The 15,203-nt window shown below is 47.1% G+C and overlaps 2 protein-coding genes across 3 annotated transcripts; one reads left to right on the top strand and one right to left on the bottom strand.

Annotated features, from left to right (window-relative positions):
* Nucleotides 1-975: 975 nt before the first annotated feature.
* Nucleotides 976-3,997, top strand: LOC131920138 (BLOC-2 complex member HPS5-like). 2 transcript variants are annotated; one of them, XR_009381517.1, is made up of 3 exons: nt 976-1,487; nt 1,967-2,298; nt 3,754-3,997. XR_009381517.1 is itself a non-coding variant. In XM_059274546.1 (2 exons), exons 1-2 carry the CDS (start codon nt 1,994-1,996, stop codon nt 3,812-3,814), a joined length of 366 nt encoding a protein of 121 aa, XP_059130529.1. In that variant the 5' UTR covers nt 977-1,993; the 3' UTR covers nt 3,815-3,997. The 2 variants fall into 2 exon arrangements, 1 of the variants encoding a protein (XP_059130529.1); XM_059274546.1 differs by having other exon boundaries at nt 977-2,298.
* Nucleotides 3,998-11,251: 7,254 nt separating this feature from the next.
* LOC131920151 (serum amyloid A-5 protein) lies at nt 11,252-14,011 on the bottom strand. Its single transcript, XM_059274559.1, has 3 exons — nt 13,921-14,011; nt 12,332-12,470; nt 11,252-11,924 (listed from the first exon to the last, which is right to left on the bottom strand). The coding sequence occupies exons 1-3, from the start codon at nt 14,009-14,011 to the stop codon at nt 11,786-11,788; spliced, it is 369 nt and encodes a 122-aa protein (XP_059130542.1). The 3' UTR covers nt 11,252-11,785.
* Nucleotides 14,012-15,203: the final 1,192 nt, after the last annotated feature.

Genomic DNA, 15,203 nt, shown 5'->3' with positions numbered 1-15,203 from the left:
TCTGTGAGCATTGCAGTGTCCCGAGCTTTCCTGCCATGTCTGTCTCTATATGCAGTGCACTCCATGAGCATTGCAGTGTACCGGGCTTTCCTGCCGTATCTGTCTCTGTGTGCAGTGCACTATGTGAGCAGTGCAGTGTCCTGAGCTTTACTGCTGTGTCTGTCTCTGTGTGCAGTGCACTCTGTAAGCAGTGCAGTGCCCCGAGCTTTCCTGCTGTGTCTGTCTCTGTGTGCAGTGCACTCTGTGAGCAGTGCAGTGTCCCGAGCTTTCCTGTCTGTCTCTGTGTGCAGTGCACTCTGTGAGCAGTGCAGTGTCCCGAGCTTTCCTGTCTGTCTCTGTGTGCAGTGCACTCTGTGAGCAGTGCAGTGCCCCGAGCTTTCCTGTCTGTCTCTGTGTGCAGTGCACTCCGTGAGCAGTGCAGTGTCCCCAGCTTTCCTGCCGTGTCTGTCTCTGTGTGCAGTGTACACGATGCGTGGTTGTCAGTGTGTGTTAGGTGACTGTAGTTTGTGAACATGCACGCTCTACTCTTGGCCTTTACTCCTCCTTTGAGACACACGTAATAGATAAAGAGCCGAGTCTCAGACTTACTCCTTTTATCAACTTTGTTCCCTTTAAGTTTCTGGCCTGAATATCTGACACTCTGTCTGGAGCTGGAGAGGAGGAGGGAGGCCTTCACAAACATTATGTATCTGAATGACATAAGCCTGATGGAAGGGGACAATGGTATGTACATTCCAAATGTAACTCCTCATTGTGGTGTTCTGGAAGTCTCTCCTCACTTTTCAGTAAGCAAATTTGAACATTTTAGTGGTTGTCTACATAGTTTAGATAACTGTTAAAACTGTGGGGCCTTGCCTAGTCTTTGGTATATTATGGCTTCGTTTCTATTTAACAACTGCTTACCGTTTTAAGCACTATACTCCATGTTTTTACATGCTGTTGTAAGTGAGATAACTTGGGATAGGAAGTCTCAGAACTGGACATCTGCCTTTCATTCTTGCCCACTTTAAAGCTCTTTCTGTTCAGCAGCTAGAATGAGTCTTAAAAAAAAGAAAGAAAAAGAGGGCTGTGGTGGTATTGTGTTCCCCAAAATATTGTGTACCCTAATAAATTTATCTGGGGTCAGAGAACAGACAGCCAATAGATACAAAGGCTAGAAAATGGTGGCACACACACCTTTAATCCTAGCACTCCAGAGGTAGAAATCCCTCTGGATCTCTGTGAGTTCAAGGCCACATTGAAAATGGCCAGGCATGGTGACACACGCCTTTAATCCCAGAAAGCAGCCTTTAATCCCAGGGAGTGATGGTAGAAAGGAAAGATATATAAGGCATGAAGACCAGAAACAAGAAGCATTTGGCTGGTTAAGCATTTGGCTGGTTAAGCTTTTAGGTTTTGAGCAGCACAGTTCAGCTGAGAGCCATTCGGATATGAGGACACAGAGGCTTCCAGTCTGAGGAAACAAGACCAGCCGAGAAGTTGGCAAGGTGAGGTAGCTGTGGCTTGTTCTGTCTCTCTGATCTTCCAGTGTTCACCCCATAACTGGCCTCGAGTTTGATCTTATTAATAAGAACTGTTAAGATTCATGCTACAGAGAGCTGGCAAGATGGCTGAGCAGGGAAGAGCACTTGGTGTTCTTGCAGAAGGCCAGAGTGGTTCCCATCACCCCATGTTGGGTGGATCATACTTGCCTATAATCCTAGTTCCATGGACTTTAACACCCTTTTCTGGCTTCTGTGGACACCTGCACACATGCTCTCATATACCTAACATGATTCATAAGTAGTGATTTGTTCATCTATGTAAGCCTTTATAACCTGATTGCTGCAGGAGTGTGGAGGTTGATTCTGTTTTGTTCCTTGTTGCATATCCAGGAAGCTTGAGGATGATTTTAATTCTGTGTGTTCGGAAGGTTTATGCTGAGGTGAAGAGACTCTGTTCTTGAATGTCTTTGTTTGGTCTTTAGTGTTCTTACAGTTCTCACGTTTCATGTATGGAGCCTGTATGCGCTGTGTTTCTGCGTGCAGGGTGGATCCCTGAGACCTTGGAGGAATGGAAGCTTCTCCTACATCTACTACAGAACAAGAGCACGAGGCCAACTCCGCAGGAGTCACTGAATGGGAGCCTCAGTGATGGGCCTGCCCCCATCAATGTGGAGAATGTGGCACTCTTGTTAGCTAAGGCCATGGGCCCAGATCGGGCTTGGTCACTGCTACAGGAATGTGGTCTAGCCCTTGAGTTGTCGGCAAAGTTTACCAGAACCTGTGACATCCTGAGGATCGCTGAGAGAAGACAGAGGTAATGCCAGCCTGCCGTACACTGTCTGTGGTGCCTGCACATGTAGGCTTGCACAGACTTTCAGCAGTAGGTAGATGGGAGTGCAGAGATCATGTAGTCTTAACCCCTCACTAGCACATAAGGAGACTGATACACATTTGCTGATTATGGTGTAAATAAAGAGGCCAAAGTAAAATTTTACTCTTCAGCATGATCAAGGTACTCTTCAGCTTAGTGTGAGTGCCCCACTACCATGCATCCTCAGTTCTCTAAAAATGGTATTGATACAGGTCTGTGAGCTTGCTGCCTAGTAGGCCAGGGCAGGAGAACCATGAGTTCAAAGACACAGGGGATTTGGTGAAATCTCATCTCAAAAGTGAGAAGAGGCGGGGCATGTGGCTCAATGGCAGAGCATTTATTTATCATGCATGAAGCCCTGAATTCAATATCCAGTTTAAAACACAAAGCAAAACTATTTACTTAAATATTACACACACACACACACACACACACACACACACACACACACTTATTTTACTCAAGTTTTTCTTTTTCTATTTGTGTTAAAATAGATGTTGTAGAAAAAAAAAAAAAACAACAGCAACAACAAACCATAGGCAAGTGTGATGGCACACACCTGTAATCTCAGCTCTGGGGAGGCTGAGACAGGAGGATCAGCAGTTCAAGGCCAGCCTGGACTGTATAGCATTAACTACCTGTCTTAAAAAAAAGGAAAAGAAAAGAAAAGAAAAAGAAAGCAAATCCATGTGAAATTTGCTGTCTAGAGCATTTAGTGATTCAGTGTGTGCAGGTTGCTGTGTAGCCAGGTTCTAGTATATTTTCCTCTGAATTGATGGGCCAGAGCTATTAAACAGGCCTTCATTCCCATACCCCTGACAACCATCATTCGACTTTCTGTGGAGTTGGAGCATCCTTGATGCCTCATCAAAGTAGAATGATAACAATATAGGTTGAGTATCCCATAGCTAATAGACCTGGGAATGGAAGTATTCCAGGTTTCGAGGTTTTAGATTTGAGAAGAGCTTCTGAACTGGTAGTGATGCTGAATGAATATTTGTGCTTACCAGCTTTGAAATCATCCTTGGAGAAATAGCTAAGTCTATTGCCCATTTTAGAGTCAGGTTGCTAGTTTAACTGTGGAATTCCACCGTATTCTAAATATCTAGATGCCTCTTACCAGGTAGGATTTGCATGTACTTTCTCCCATTCCAGATTGCTTGTTCATTTTGTTGATCACTTTCTTTTTTCCCAACACTGGACATTGAACCCGAGACCTCATCTATGCCTGGCAACATTCCAGTCCCGAATGATGATGTTCCCAGCCCACTCTGCTGGTTTCAGCCTGTGTCTTTTATCACAGTGTTTTGAGTCCTCTTTAGTCTTTAGAGTTTTTGCTTTGCTATTAAGAATGAACTAGGACAACTGAATTTGCTTGTTCCTTCTGTGGAATTTCAGAGCGCTGATACAAGCCATGCTTGAGAAGTGTGACCGGTTCCTCTGGTCACAGCAGGCCTAGTGGGAGATCTGTCGGGACATGGTATCATTTTGACCAAGTGGAATCCTGCTCCGGAACCTTCAGAGGACTTTGCCACAGAAGGAAAGGGGATACCCCAAACCATGCCAGGAACAGAACCTGCCATGCTGCTGCAGCTGCTCCTGCCACCATCTCCACCTTGGCACTTGGCTCTTGGCTCTTGTGGCTCTATGACCTCAGAGTTTGTCAACCAAAGTCGTCTCTTGGGAGAAGTTGGTCATGGTTCCGTGGCCCAAGCATGGGACTGCTCACTGCCATGTGGTGTTCAGTGCATACACAGTGGTGTTTGTGATGTTAGTGCATCAGGGAATCGTTTTCTACTGTGGCAGATCTTTTGGGGGCAGACGCTTTGCTATATGAGCACAGATAATATTGTGAACTGGAGTTCAGTACTATTTACACTTGTCTGAGGCCATCTAGAAATTACCGAGTTAAGACTTAGAACAATGACATTGTTTTTGTTGACATATGTAATAAACATTGAAAATTCAAACTAGAGTTTTAAATAAAATTGCCCATATCTGAGTTGAGCTCAATTTAAAGTATTTTTCCAGTATTTATTTGATATTTTCTATTCTAAACTTATATATACTGACTCATAACTGGAAATATATTATCTGTAATTTTAAAAGAATATTACCCAAAAGAGTCATGCACTTTTTTTCTTTTCCTTTCTTTTTTTGGAAACAGGGTCTTACTTTTTAACTCTAGTTAGCCTGGAACATGCTAGACCAGGTCGACCAGGCTGGCAAAGACCTTAGAGATCTGCCTTCCTTTCTCTGCCTTCTAAGTGTTGGGATTAAAGGTGTGTGCCACTCCCCCCCCACACTTTTAAAAATTATTTTTAAAGAGCTATGGTAAGAGAAAGTCAAGCACTAATGTCAGTTATAACAAATGATGGTGTTATTTAAGCCATGTTACTAGATTGTCATTTGTGAGCCTTTACTTTATGTGGTATTGGTAATAAATGATGAAGGTTTTGTTTGAGCAGAATGTGGACATGAGATTGATTTCTGAGCAGTTTGCAGGAACATCTTGGGTAAATCCAGTGTGGAATGATGTTAGACATACTGAATAAGTGACCTCTTTCTTTCCCCCCATTTACACCAAGCCAGAGAAGCACATATTCTTTCGTACCTACCCATGACGTGGATATGACCTACCCTGGTAGACTGAAGTGGTTGTCAGGGAAACAAGGCAGCACCTGGGTTTGGGGTGTGTTGACTGACGCTAAATGTGAGACTGCATTGAGGTAATGGGAGAGAGCTCTCCCTTCACTTTCTGCCTTCGTCACTACATGGTGGCTGAAATATAGCCCAGAGCATGTCTCAAGGCAAGCAGATGCCAAGAATTGGCATGGCTGCCATCATGTCCTCGTCTCCCTGTCTAGGGCAAGTTACCACAATCGTTATTTCCCAACAAGTATTCCTGGCCCACGTCACGTGAATTTATTTTCCAAGGCAAAGAAAATAAAATCCTCTTCAGCCAAACATTGACATTAGAACAGTCTGAGCGTGAGGCAGTGTTTTCACATCTGTCGTTTGCTGAAAAGCTCGGGACACACTCGATTTGTGGTTGTCTCGCTTTCATTTTTGTGTCTGGATCTGACTACTGACCGCTACAGAGTGACAGAGCAGACAAGAGCTTGTCCTGGGAGGGTGGCCGCTCAGCCTGGGTGTATCTCCCCACTAATGATCTTGGTGAGGTACTTTGTCTCTTTTAAGTTTTGAGTGTGTGGATTAAACGATAGAGAGCTTTACCATGGGATCTGGCACCTAGCAACTGAGTGTCGAGCCACCTGCCCAGGAGTAAGAACTGACACTCCATGTAGAACAGGTCAGTGGTCATGTTCGCTGCTGTTGAAGGATTTGGAATATCATTTCTCCCCTAGCAGTAAGCAGGCCCCTAGAAAATGGATTCATGGAACCAGAGACAGAGAGAATAATAAATAACACTAAAGTTAGTATTTCCTGCATGTGTGAAACTGGTTGTGTGTAACCTTGCCATCCTTGCCTCCCCCTCCCTAGCCGCACTTCTAATGAGTTTAGTTTAAACCCTCTCATTGTCCGTCAGTGGTGTTTTCCCATTAGTCATTCCCCATTTCCCTCCTACTACTAACTCACAACCCCATTACTTCCTGCCTAGACCATTGAGGCAGTCCAGGGCCTTTGGAAGGCATCCTTTCTGCCACCAGACAATCTTCAGCACATCAAAGTGTAAGCGGCTTCAGTCTCAGTGCTGGGAACATCACAATCACAGTCACCCCAGAAGCTGGGATGCTGTCCTGACCCAGAATCTGTACTCTGGGGACTAAGTGAACCTGCTCCCACTTGTCACCCACCTGGTGTCATTCTAGATTCAGATACAGCATTGTTTTTGTTTTTGTTTGTCAAGACAGGGTTTCTCTGTGTAGCCCTGGCTATCCTGGAACTCACTCTGTAGACCAGGCTGGACTCGAACTCACTGAGATCTGCCTGCCTCTGCCTTCTGTGTGCTGGGATTAAAGGTGTGCGCTACCATTGCCCAGCTATGTCATAGTATTTTCAACCCTCCCGTTGAGTAACATTTCATAGTAAACTGTCCTATTTCATGGGTATGTGTGACCTTGTGGATATGCTTTGGGAATGCCTTGGGACTCAATCGGCCTTTATGCCCCCAGGAAGCCCCATGTGCACTCACGGTAACAGAATCTGCTGCTCAGGAGAGCTCCTGCTCTTGACTTAGTGCTCTGTTTCTTCAATCTTGTAATTCTAAATGGTTTCTGTAGTAGGGCACCCGCATTTCTGGTTTTCATGGTACTCACAAATGAGGTGATCCTTAATGTCACCACAGAACTGGTGGGGATCCTGAGGTTTTGTACTTCTGACAAGATTCAAGGTGACTGATGTTTCTGGCCTTCAGATCATAATTTGAGGTGCAAGACTGCAGTGTGGTAAAACAGCTTGGAAGGAATGTGAAATGCAGAGCTGAAGCCCATGGTAGCTGAGATATGGGCCCTAAACTGCTAAGTGTGAGGTGCATCTGTAGGTTCCATAAGCTTCAGTATTTGGAGTTATTGTTGTCACAGCAATTTAGCCTTACCTCAGTGAAAGATGTGAGCTAGAGGAAGCCGCCTGTGAGGTGTGCAGTGGAAACAGCTCCAGGCAGAGTCAGCCTCCCTTCTCCTGCAAGGCCAGAGGGTACTCATGGAATAGTGTTTCAGTTCTATGGTTTTAGAGACTGAGTTTGAACCATAGGAAAAAGGTCTCTTAGACCTCACAGTGCAAGGGTTGTACTTTGAGTCAGGAATAAGGGGTGGAGAGTCCAGTGTATTCATTGCCAGGACTCCAGGGGCTCCTTTTCCCAAAGACAAAATGAGGTGGTAGCTAAAGGGTATAAGGCCTGGGAGCCAAGAAGAGGGATGACAGCACTGTCTTAATTAGAGTTTCTACTGCTGTGAACAGACCCCAATAACTTGACAACTATTAAAAAGGAAAACATTTAATTAGGGCTAACTTACAGTTTCAGAGGTTCAGTCCATTATCGTCATGGTGGAGAGCATGGCAGTGCACAGGCAGACAAGGTGCTGGAGAAGGAGCTGAGAGTCCTACATCTTGATCTGCAGGTAGCAGGAAAAGCACTGTGTGTAAGTAAATTGTTTGCAGCTCTGTGGGTTTGGTCCTGGGTTTCAGCACCAACAATTAAGTAAATTGGTTGCAACAAGTCTGGGTTTGGTCTCGGATTTTGGCACCAAAACGTGAGTTTTGCAACTCTGGGAAAGGTGTCCTGACTACCTGGGAGTCAGGCAACACCTTGAGATGCTTAGGATAGCTCTGATGGCTGAACTGCAAGGAGACAGTTCAGCCCTGGAGGGCGAGGTATCCCGGACACCTCGAGTTGCTCAGAACAGCGGCTCTGCCCTGAAGGTGTCCTGTTTAGCACAGCTGTGACAGCTGGAACTGCTAAGACACAGTTCATCCCTGGAGGGAAGTTTTTCTGACTTCTTGGGAAAGTCAGGCCTGGAACTGCTTCAGCAGAGAAGGGTATCCTGACTGTTAGGGAAAGTCAGACTGTACCTGGTGTGATGGGGATGGTCTCCTCGCAGGATATAGCAATCCTGCTCCTCTCCTGGAGAGCTGCTTGCTACAGCTGAGCTTTGCTCAGCACCCACTTAAGGGGGCTTCCCAGCAGAGCTCTGCTTCTCTGGCCTAAGAAATTGCAGAAATGTAGCAATCCCCTCAGGCTCAGGAGAAAAGTGTTACTTTTCAGCTCTCTCTTGCTCTGTCCACTGAGGGACGTCTCAGCAAAGATCTGTTCAGCTCCCCCTTGCTCAATCCACTATGGGATGTCCCAGCAAGGTTCTTCTGTGCATCAGTGAATGAAGATTTTGAGAAAGAGATTTATTTGGAAAGGAGGAGTCCAGGAGAGTAGCCGCTTTTTTTCTAACTGACCAGGCAGTCAGCTGGGGTTCTAACAGCCTTCCTGGGAAGTTGCCCCCAACAGGGCACTGCCAGGGAGGGGCAGGGAGAACCAGCCATGGAAAGAAAGTTAAGATACGTACTTCTGAATCCCTTGGCAATCTAGCTGGGCTGCCACTGAACCTGTGGGAAGCAGACTTGGATTTTGTTAGTCCTAAAACTCTCTGAGGTGAGGGGTACCGGGGGTCCCAGAAACACCAGCTGGAAAGAAGCCAAGTGTACAGAAGCAGGGATCTTATTTCGGCTTGCCTTGCCAGAGCCTCTTCTGGCAGATAAGACAAATCACAGGAGGGCACGGGAGCTCAAAGTGGAATTGAGTACTCTTCAGGGGAGGAGACTGGTGAAGTTATATTTTCAGAGGAAGACAACTGAAAAGAATAAATGAGCTGGGCATAGTGGCACAAGCCTTTAGTCTTGGCACTTGAGAGGCAGAAGCGGCAGATCTCTGTAAATTTGAGGACAGCCTGCTTTACATAGTGAGTTCCAGGACAGTCAGGACTGCATAGTGAGAACCTGTTAGAGAAAAACCAAAAATGAAAGAATAAAGGAAATGTGAACATAGAGCAGAGTAGTTCCCAGCAGAACATCTCCAGTTCCTGTGAGGAGGTTCAAACAGAGGTGAGGGAGAGGGAGAGGGGATAAACTCTGTCTCGGAGTCACGACAAAAGGAGTTGGGGGCAGAATAAATGAGATTGGGGAGACAGTGGTGGCAGGGTGGCTCTGTGACCATGCTCAAAGCACTGGCCTTGAGGGTAGTGTGGCCATGGAATGCAGGAAAAGAGAACAAAAGATCAGAGAAAGGACGAGCTGTGAGGCTGAATAAAGCAAGCCTTCCAAGGCTTTATAAATATGAGAGACATTAAAGTCTGCACAGTGCGGGAGAGGGTGGTTCAGTGGGTAGCACTTGTCTGAGAAGCATGAGGACTAGAGTTTGCATTCCCAGGGCCCACATAAAAGCTGGGCAGGTGTGGTAGCTGCCTCTAACCCCAGTGCCCAGGGAGCAAGGACAGAGAGCCAGCAGGATCAGGCAAGCTGCAGCTTCAGAGAGAACTGCCTCAGTAAACAGAAGTGAGAGCGACTGAGGAAGATACCCATGCTGGTTAGTTGTTGTCAACTGTACACAAACTAGAGCCAGGAAACAGTGCTCCACTGTGGTCTCTGTTTCAGTGACGGCCTCTAGGTTCTCGCCTCGGTTTCCTTTGGTGACAGACTGTAACCTATAAGCCTGGTAAACCCTTTCCCCCACAACTGGTTAAAGTATTTATCACAGCAACAGAGAAACAAAGTAGGACAACAGCCAACATCAACCAAGAGTCTTCTGTACCTCCACACACTTGCAAGCATGAACATACACATGTCATAGGGTCACTGTTGCTGTGATGAAACATCATGACCAAAAGTAAGTTGGGGAGGAAAGGGTTTATTTGACCTACACTTATAATCATAGTCCATCATTGAAGGAAGTCAGGACAGGAAGTCAAACAAGACGGGGACCTGGATGCAGGAGATGATGCAGAGGCCATGGAGGGGTGCTTCTTACCGGCTTGCTCATCATGGCTTGCTCAGCCTGCTTCCTTATAGAACCCAGCACCACCAGCTGATGGATGGCATCATCTGCATGGGCTAGGCCCTCTCCTATAAACCACTAATTAAGAAAATACCCTACAGCTAGATATTTTTAATTTGTTTGGGTTTTTTTGGTCTGTGTATATATAAATTTGTTTTTACAATCAAATCAAAGTTTCCCCTCTCTCCCCTCTTCCCAGTTCCTACACCCCCTCCCCCGCATCCACTCCCCCACTGTTTCTCATGAGATACAGGCAGGCATCCCTAGATATTAGTAAGCCATGATATATCAAGTTGCAGCGAGATTAGGCACCTCCTCTTCTATTATGGCTGGATTCCAAAGCAGGCAACACAGTCAGAGACAGACCCTGCTCTCACTGTTAGGAGTTTCACATGAAGACCAAGTTACACAGCCTCCAGCAGGATCTTTTGGAGACATTTTCTCCATTGAGATTTCCTCCTCTCTGATGACTCTAGCTTGTGTCAAATTGACATCAAACCAGCCAGCACAGTACTCTCCCACACACCATACTCATATAAAACATTTTTAAACAGTCTGGTGTGGTGGCACATGCTTGTAATCCCAGAACTTGGGAGCCTGAGGCAGGAGGATCTCTTGTGTTCAAGACTAGCTTGAGTAACAGTGTGAGACCCTGTCTCAACAACCACCACTTCTTAGCATGTGACAAGTAGAACATGTGGACAGAGAAGTCTGTTCACTAGTTTGGAAAGGCCAGGTCATCGATTTCTTAGAGGTGCAATACGAGAAAAGCATTCAGAATTCCTATCTAAGGAGGAAAGTGCCCAGACTCCTGAGGAGTGTGTAAGTTGTACAGCCAGAATAGGCTTAGAAGGACAGTGGCTTTTTCCCCAGAACAGGGATGTCAAAGGCCACACAAACAGGCTGCATCTTGGTGTTGATGCTGTGTCTGTATTCCCAGAGACAGTTTTCCCTGTGATATTTCTCTGGACTCAGTGTAAGTCAAGCAGAGGTGTGCTGGCTGGTTTTGTGTCAATTGGACACAAGAGGGTCATTGGAGAAGAGGGAGCCTCAATTAAAAATGTGTCTATAAGATCTGGCTGTAGGCATTTTCTTAGTGATTGATGGGGGAGGGTCCAGCTATTGTGGGTGGTGCCATCCCTGGGATGGTGGTCCTGAGTTCTATGAGGAAGCCAGCTGAACAAGCCACGAGGTGCAAACCAGTAAGCAGCACCTCTCCATGACCTCTGCATCAGCTCCTGACACAAGGTTCCGGCTCTGTTTGAGTTCCTGCCCTGACTTGCTTCAGTGATGTGGAAGTGAAAGCCAAACAAACTGTTCCTTCTCTAAGTTGTTTTGGCCATAGTATTTTCTCACAGAAATAGTGACCTAAGATGAGAGGAAACTACTTGGGAATATTTCTTAGGATGGAGAAGTTGTGCAATACTGGATTTGTCTCGGTGCTGCTGAGGAGTGAGCAAGATCAGGTGATAGCTGCAGGGCAAGTCCTCCTATGGTTGTGTACCTGGTCCCCAGAGACAGGGAGCACAAGGCTGTGGTATGAGAACAGGTGACTGGACGTGGTTGACAGGGAGTAAGGGCCTGGACATCGAAAGGCCTGCAAATAACAACATACCCATAGCACAGGAGCCCAGAGAAGGGATCATGCCAGATTCTGTGAGAGTGGTGTCTGCCCTGTGTGAACCCAGAAATGTCCTTCAATGACAGATACTCAGGCTCAGCTCCACTTCCATGTTAGTGTTTATTACCCTCTTTTCAAGCAAGTAGTTACTACTCCAAGAATAACACAGTTTTGAAACTCTTGGTCCATATTCATGTGAGATAACGATTGTGTGTTCCCAAGCAACTCCAGTGTTCATGAGAAAGAAGAACCCCAGTCCCTGTCCTCAGGGCCCACATCACAGCCTCCTGGGGCAATAAAGAGGATGCTCAGTATTTGTCAGGCAGTCCTTTAGGTCTGTAGTGATTGGGGTCATTGCCACTGCGGCCCCATCTGTTTGCTTCCTGGTCAGCCATAGAGTCCTCGTGTCCACGACCTATGACACTCTGAATGCCTTCTCTTGCATCACTAGGAGAAGCAGAGATGGAGGAGATCTATCACCAAGCTTCATGGCCATAGTAGACACCCCCAGTTCTCTCATTTGCATGGTATGGATTTAGGAGGAATCCAGGAAGGGCCAGGCAGGAGGTCAGCCCAGACTGGTCACCCCACACTAGTTGAACACCAGAAACACTGGTGATGATGAGAGTCATTCCCTGTCTACATTTGGGAGCAGGCTCACATAGCATGGCAGTGTGCTGACTGCCCAAACCCAGGGTCTACACTGGGCGTAGATGGAGCCAGTACCGGGATAAGCAAGAGTAGGAGGGGACCCACATTTGCATGACCCTCTCCAGAGCTAATCTTCTACTACTTCCCCCAGAAGTGTCAAGCCCTGCTACCCAGGTCCAGTCTTCCAATCAATCTATGTTTACCTGATGATTTCAGCAGCCCAGGCTCCTCCTGGTCCCCTTTGGGCTGCATCATAGTTCCCTCTAGCATGGAAATATTTGTCTGAGTTTTTCCAGTTGGCTTCCTTCATGTCAGAGTAGGCTCGCCACATATCCCCAGCCCCTAGATGGGAAAGACAGCAGGAACATGAACCTAAAAGCTCTGCCCATGCCTTAGAGAGGATGAAAGGGATGAAAAGAACTCATGGCTTGAGCCTGTGGTCAGAGCAGCTGAGAGCGTGAATGGAAGATCATCTCCTGATCCTCACTGTCATCTCCTAGTAACTCAGGAGGGCCATTACGGGACCCAGCTGCCCTGTGTTCACCTTTCTTCCACAGTGCTGCTGTGAGCTGCCCCTCACCTGGGTGGGAAGCAGCCAATGAGGCAGCACAGTGTCATTACATAGCAGGTTGTGTCAGCTTCAGTATCGTGGAAGTGTTTGCTACAGAGTCGTCAGCTTCTGCCACTGGACCTCAAAGCACATTTCCTTAGTAGTGCAACCTAGTGTCTCTACAGCCATTGAAAATGCCCTGCGAGCACGCCACCTCCAAGCAAGGGCCAGTGTTTCTGGAGGCAGCTACCCTCAGCTAGGAAGTCCCATCCTGAGGTGACTTAGTACACAGAAGGCAGAGGGGGGCTGCACACAGGGAGCATCGACTCTGATCCCTAAGAATTCTGTCCTGACAGAGAGCATGTGCACCACAGTGACACTGTCATCTCTGCCCTTGGACTAGACTGCACAGGTCCTGTGCTGTCTTGAGGGAGCTTTGAAGCAATGATCTCAGCTGTGGCTGCAGGTTCTGATCCTCTGAGGAGACACTGAGAGTCACCACGCCAGGCCACACCCAAGGCCAATCTTGAGTCTCTAGGTGCAGGGGGATGACTGGTCCAGACCTGGGTGGTATTACAACTCTCTAGGTGATGCCATTGGTACCTTATATTGGTCACAAATGAATTTAGAAAGTGTCCGGCAGACTGACAGACAGGACTGTCCTCAAGCACAGCTAGGTTGTGATCTCTCCTCTGCCCCCTGCTGTAGGCAGTGCATTTCAGGAAGTCTTGCCAGAGTCCCTGGTCCATCCTGACAAGCAGGACAGTGAGTCCAGCTCTTCTGAATGCTCAGGTGTTGTATAACAGGTGTGGGTGTTCATGAGGGTCCATGGAATGAAGACACAGAGGCACCTCAAAGATGAATCTTAGCCTTTTCCAACTGCAAGGTGGATTCATCTCTCTGGACTGAACCACTGTAGCTTGGCAAAGGGCCCTTTTATTGTTATACAATTTACACCTTAGTAAGTCAATTCCATTTACCAAAACCTCTTATCTAAGCCCCCTAACGGGACAATGCCAAATGCAAATTCTTAGTAAAGGAATACCACAGTGTTTTAGGTTGGTCCTAAACCAAGTTTGCAAAACTCTCAGATAAGACTTCAAACAGAGGGTACCAGAGACAGGAGCTAGCAATCACAAAAGGCAGATCAAAGCTAGGTACTAACACTCCGGAATCTGCAGGAATTCTCCCAACACTCAGGAGACCCCTAGAGGCTGTGCCTCTCAGCCCCCAAAGCCTTACCATGGTAAGCCTCGCTAAGGAATGAAAACCAGCTTTGACTGCTGACTCCCAGGACCAAGGAGCAGAAAATGAGTCCAGTGAGAAGCTTCATCCTGCTGAAATGAAAGGACAGGCTGAAGGAGACGCCCACAGTCTGGCGCCTCCCTCTTGGGTGTCTCATCCACAGATGCCCTGGTTGTTCTGTCTTACTGATGTTCAGTAGTGTCCTAGCAGTGGCCCCTGGAGACCTCACAGCAGGACCGCGCTCAGAGCCACAAGGTCTCAGTTCTGACCCCATCCTGCCTGCTGAACTGTTTATGAAGGCAGCAGGCAGTTCTGATGGAGCTGCAGGAGCAGAGACTAGATTACTACTCTCTCCAGGAGCCTCTGATTCAGCAGGAAGCATTTCCCATGTGCCCCCTCAGCCGGCACAAATCCCACACCAGGTGAACGGAAGTGAGGAATTCCCTTGAGAGGAAAGCACACTTGCTGAAACACAGCACACACTAAGTATCTGTGCATAGGTTTGTCCCTCACCTGATGTCTGGTGGGCAGAGATGGGTGGTTGTGGCTGTCAGTGAGAGGAGGCTGGTATTTATGCTGAGCCTCCCTGCTGGGGTCAGGGGCAGAGAGAGACTGGCATGGTGCTTGGGGAAACTCCCAGCAGGTCATTTCTTCTAAAAGGCTGCAACAGAAATCTTGCTCCATCCACAGGTCATTTCCTGTAATTGTGCAATGTGAACACACTATACACCTTTGTCTTTTCAGTCTTCTAGGTTAGAGTACATACTTTTTAATACTGATGGAACTGAGGATGCTGAGAGTCAAGGAGTGGCCATCTCAGTAGAGGATCAGGGCTCCTAAGGATAGGAGTATAATTCCTGTAGCCAACACTTGCTTTCCCAGGCATTGCCTCAGGTTGGTTTTTATTTTTTTAACCTGGAACTGACACTTTACCTTCAGTCAGTCAGTCAGTCAGTCTCTCTCTCCCCCTCTCTAGTTTTTGAGACAGGGGTTCACTGTGTAGCCTTGGCTCTCTTGGAACTTATTCTGTAAACCAAGCTGGCCTAGAACTCACAGATTCACCTGCCTCAGCCTCCGAGTGCTAGGATTAAAGGCCTGTGCCACCACTGCCCAGCTGGCCATAGGTCTCTTTTTCATGTCTAAACTAAAATTGCAAAACTGACCAGCCAGCCCCACCAGACATTGTGTGTTTCCAAGGCACCTGTAGCATTTTCACTAGCATACTCTGCTCTCAGCTCTTAGGGAGGCACCTCTATCTCTACGTTCTTTGTGATGTGACA

Source organism: Peromyscus eremicus, chromosome 1, assembly GCF_949786415.1.
Source record: "Peromyscus eremicus chromosome 1, PerEre_H2_v1, whole genome shotgun sequence".
Lineage (NCBI taxonomy): Eukaryota > Metazoa > Chordata > Mammalia > Rodentia > Cricetidae > Peromyscus > Peromyscus eremicus.
The sequence above is the reverse complement of the archived record's forward strand: the minus strand, read 5'-3'. Positions and strand labels throughout refer to the sequence as shown.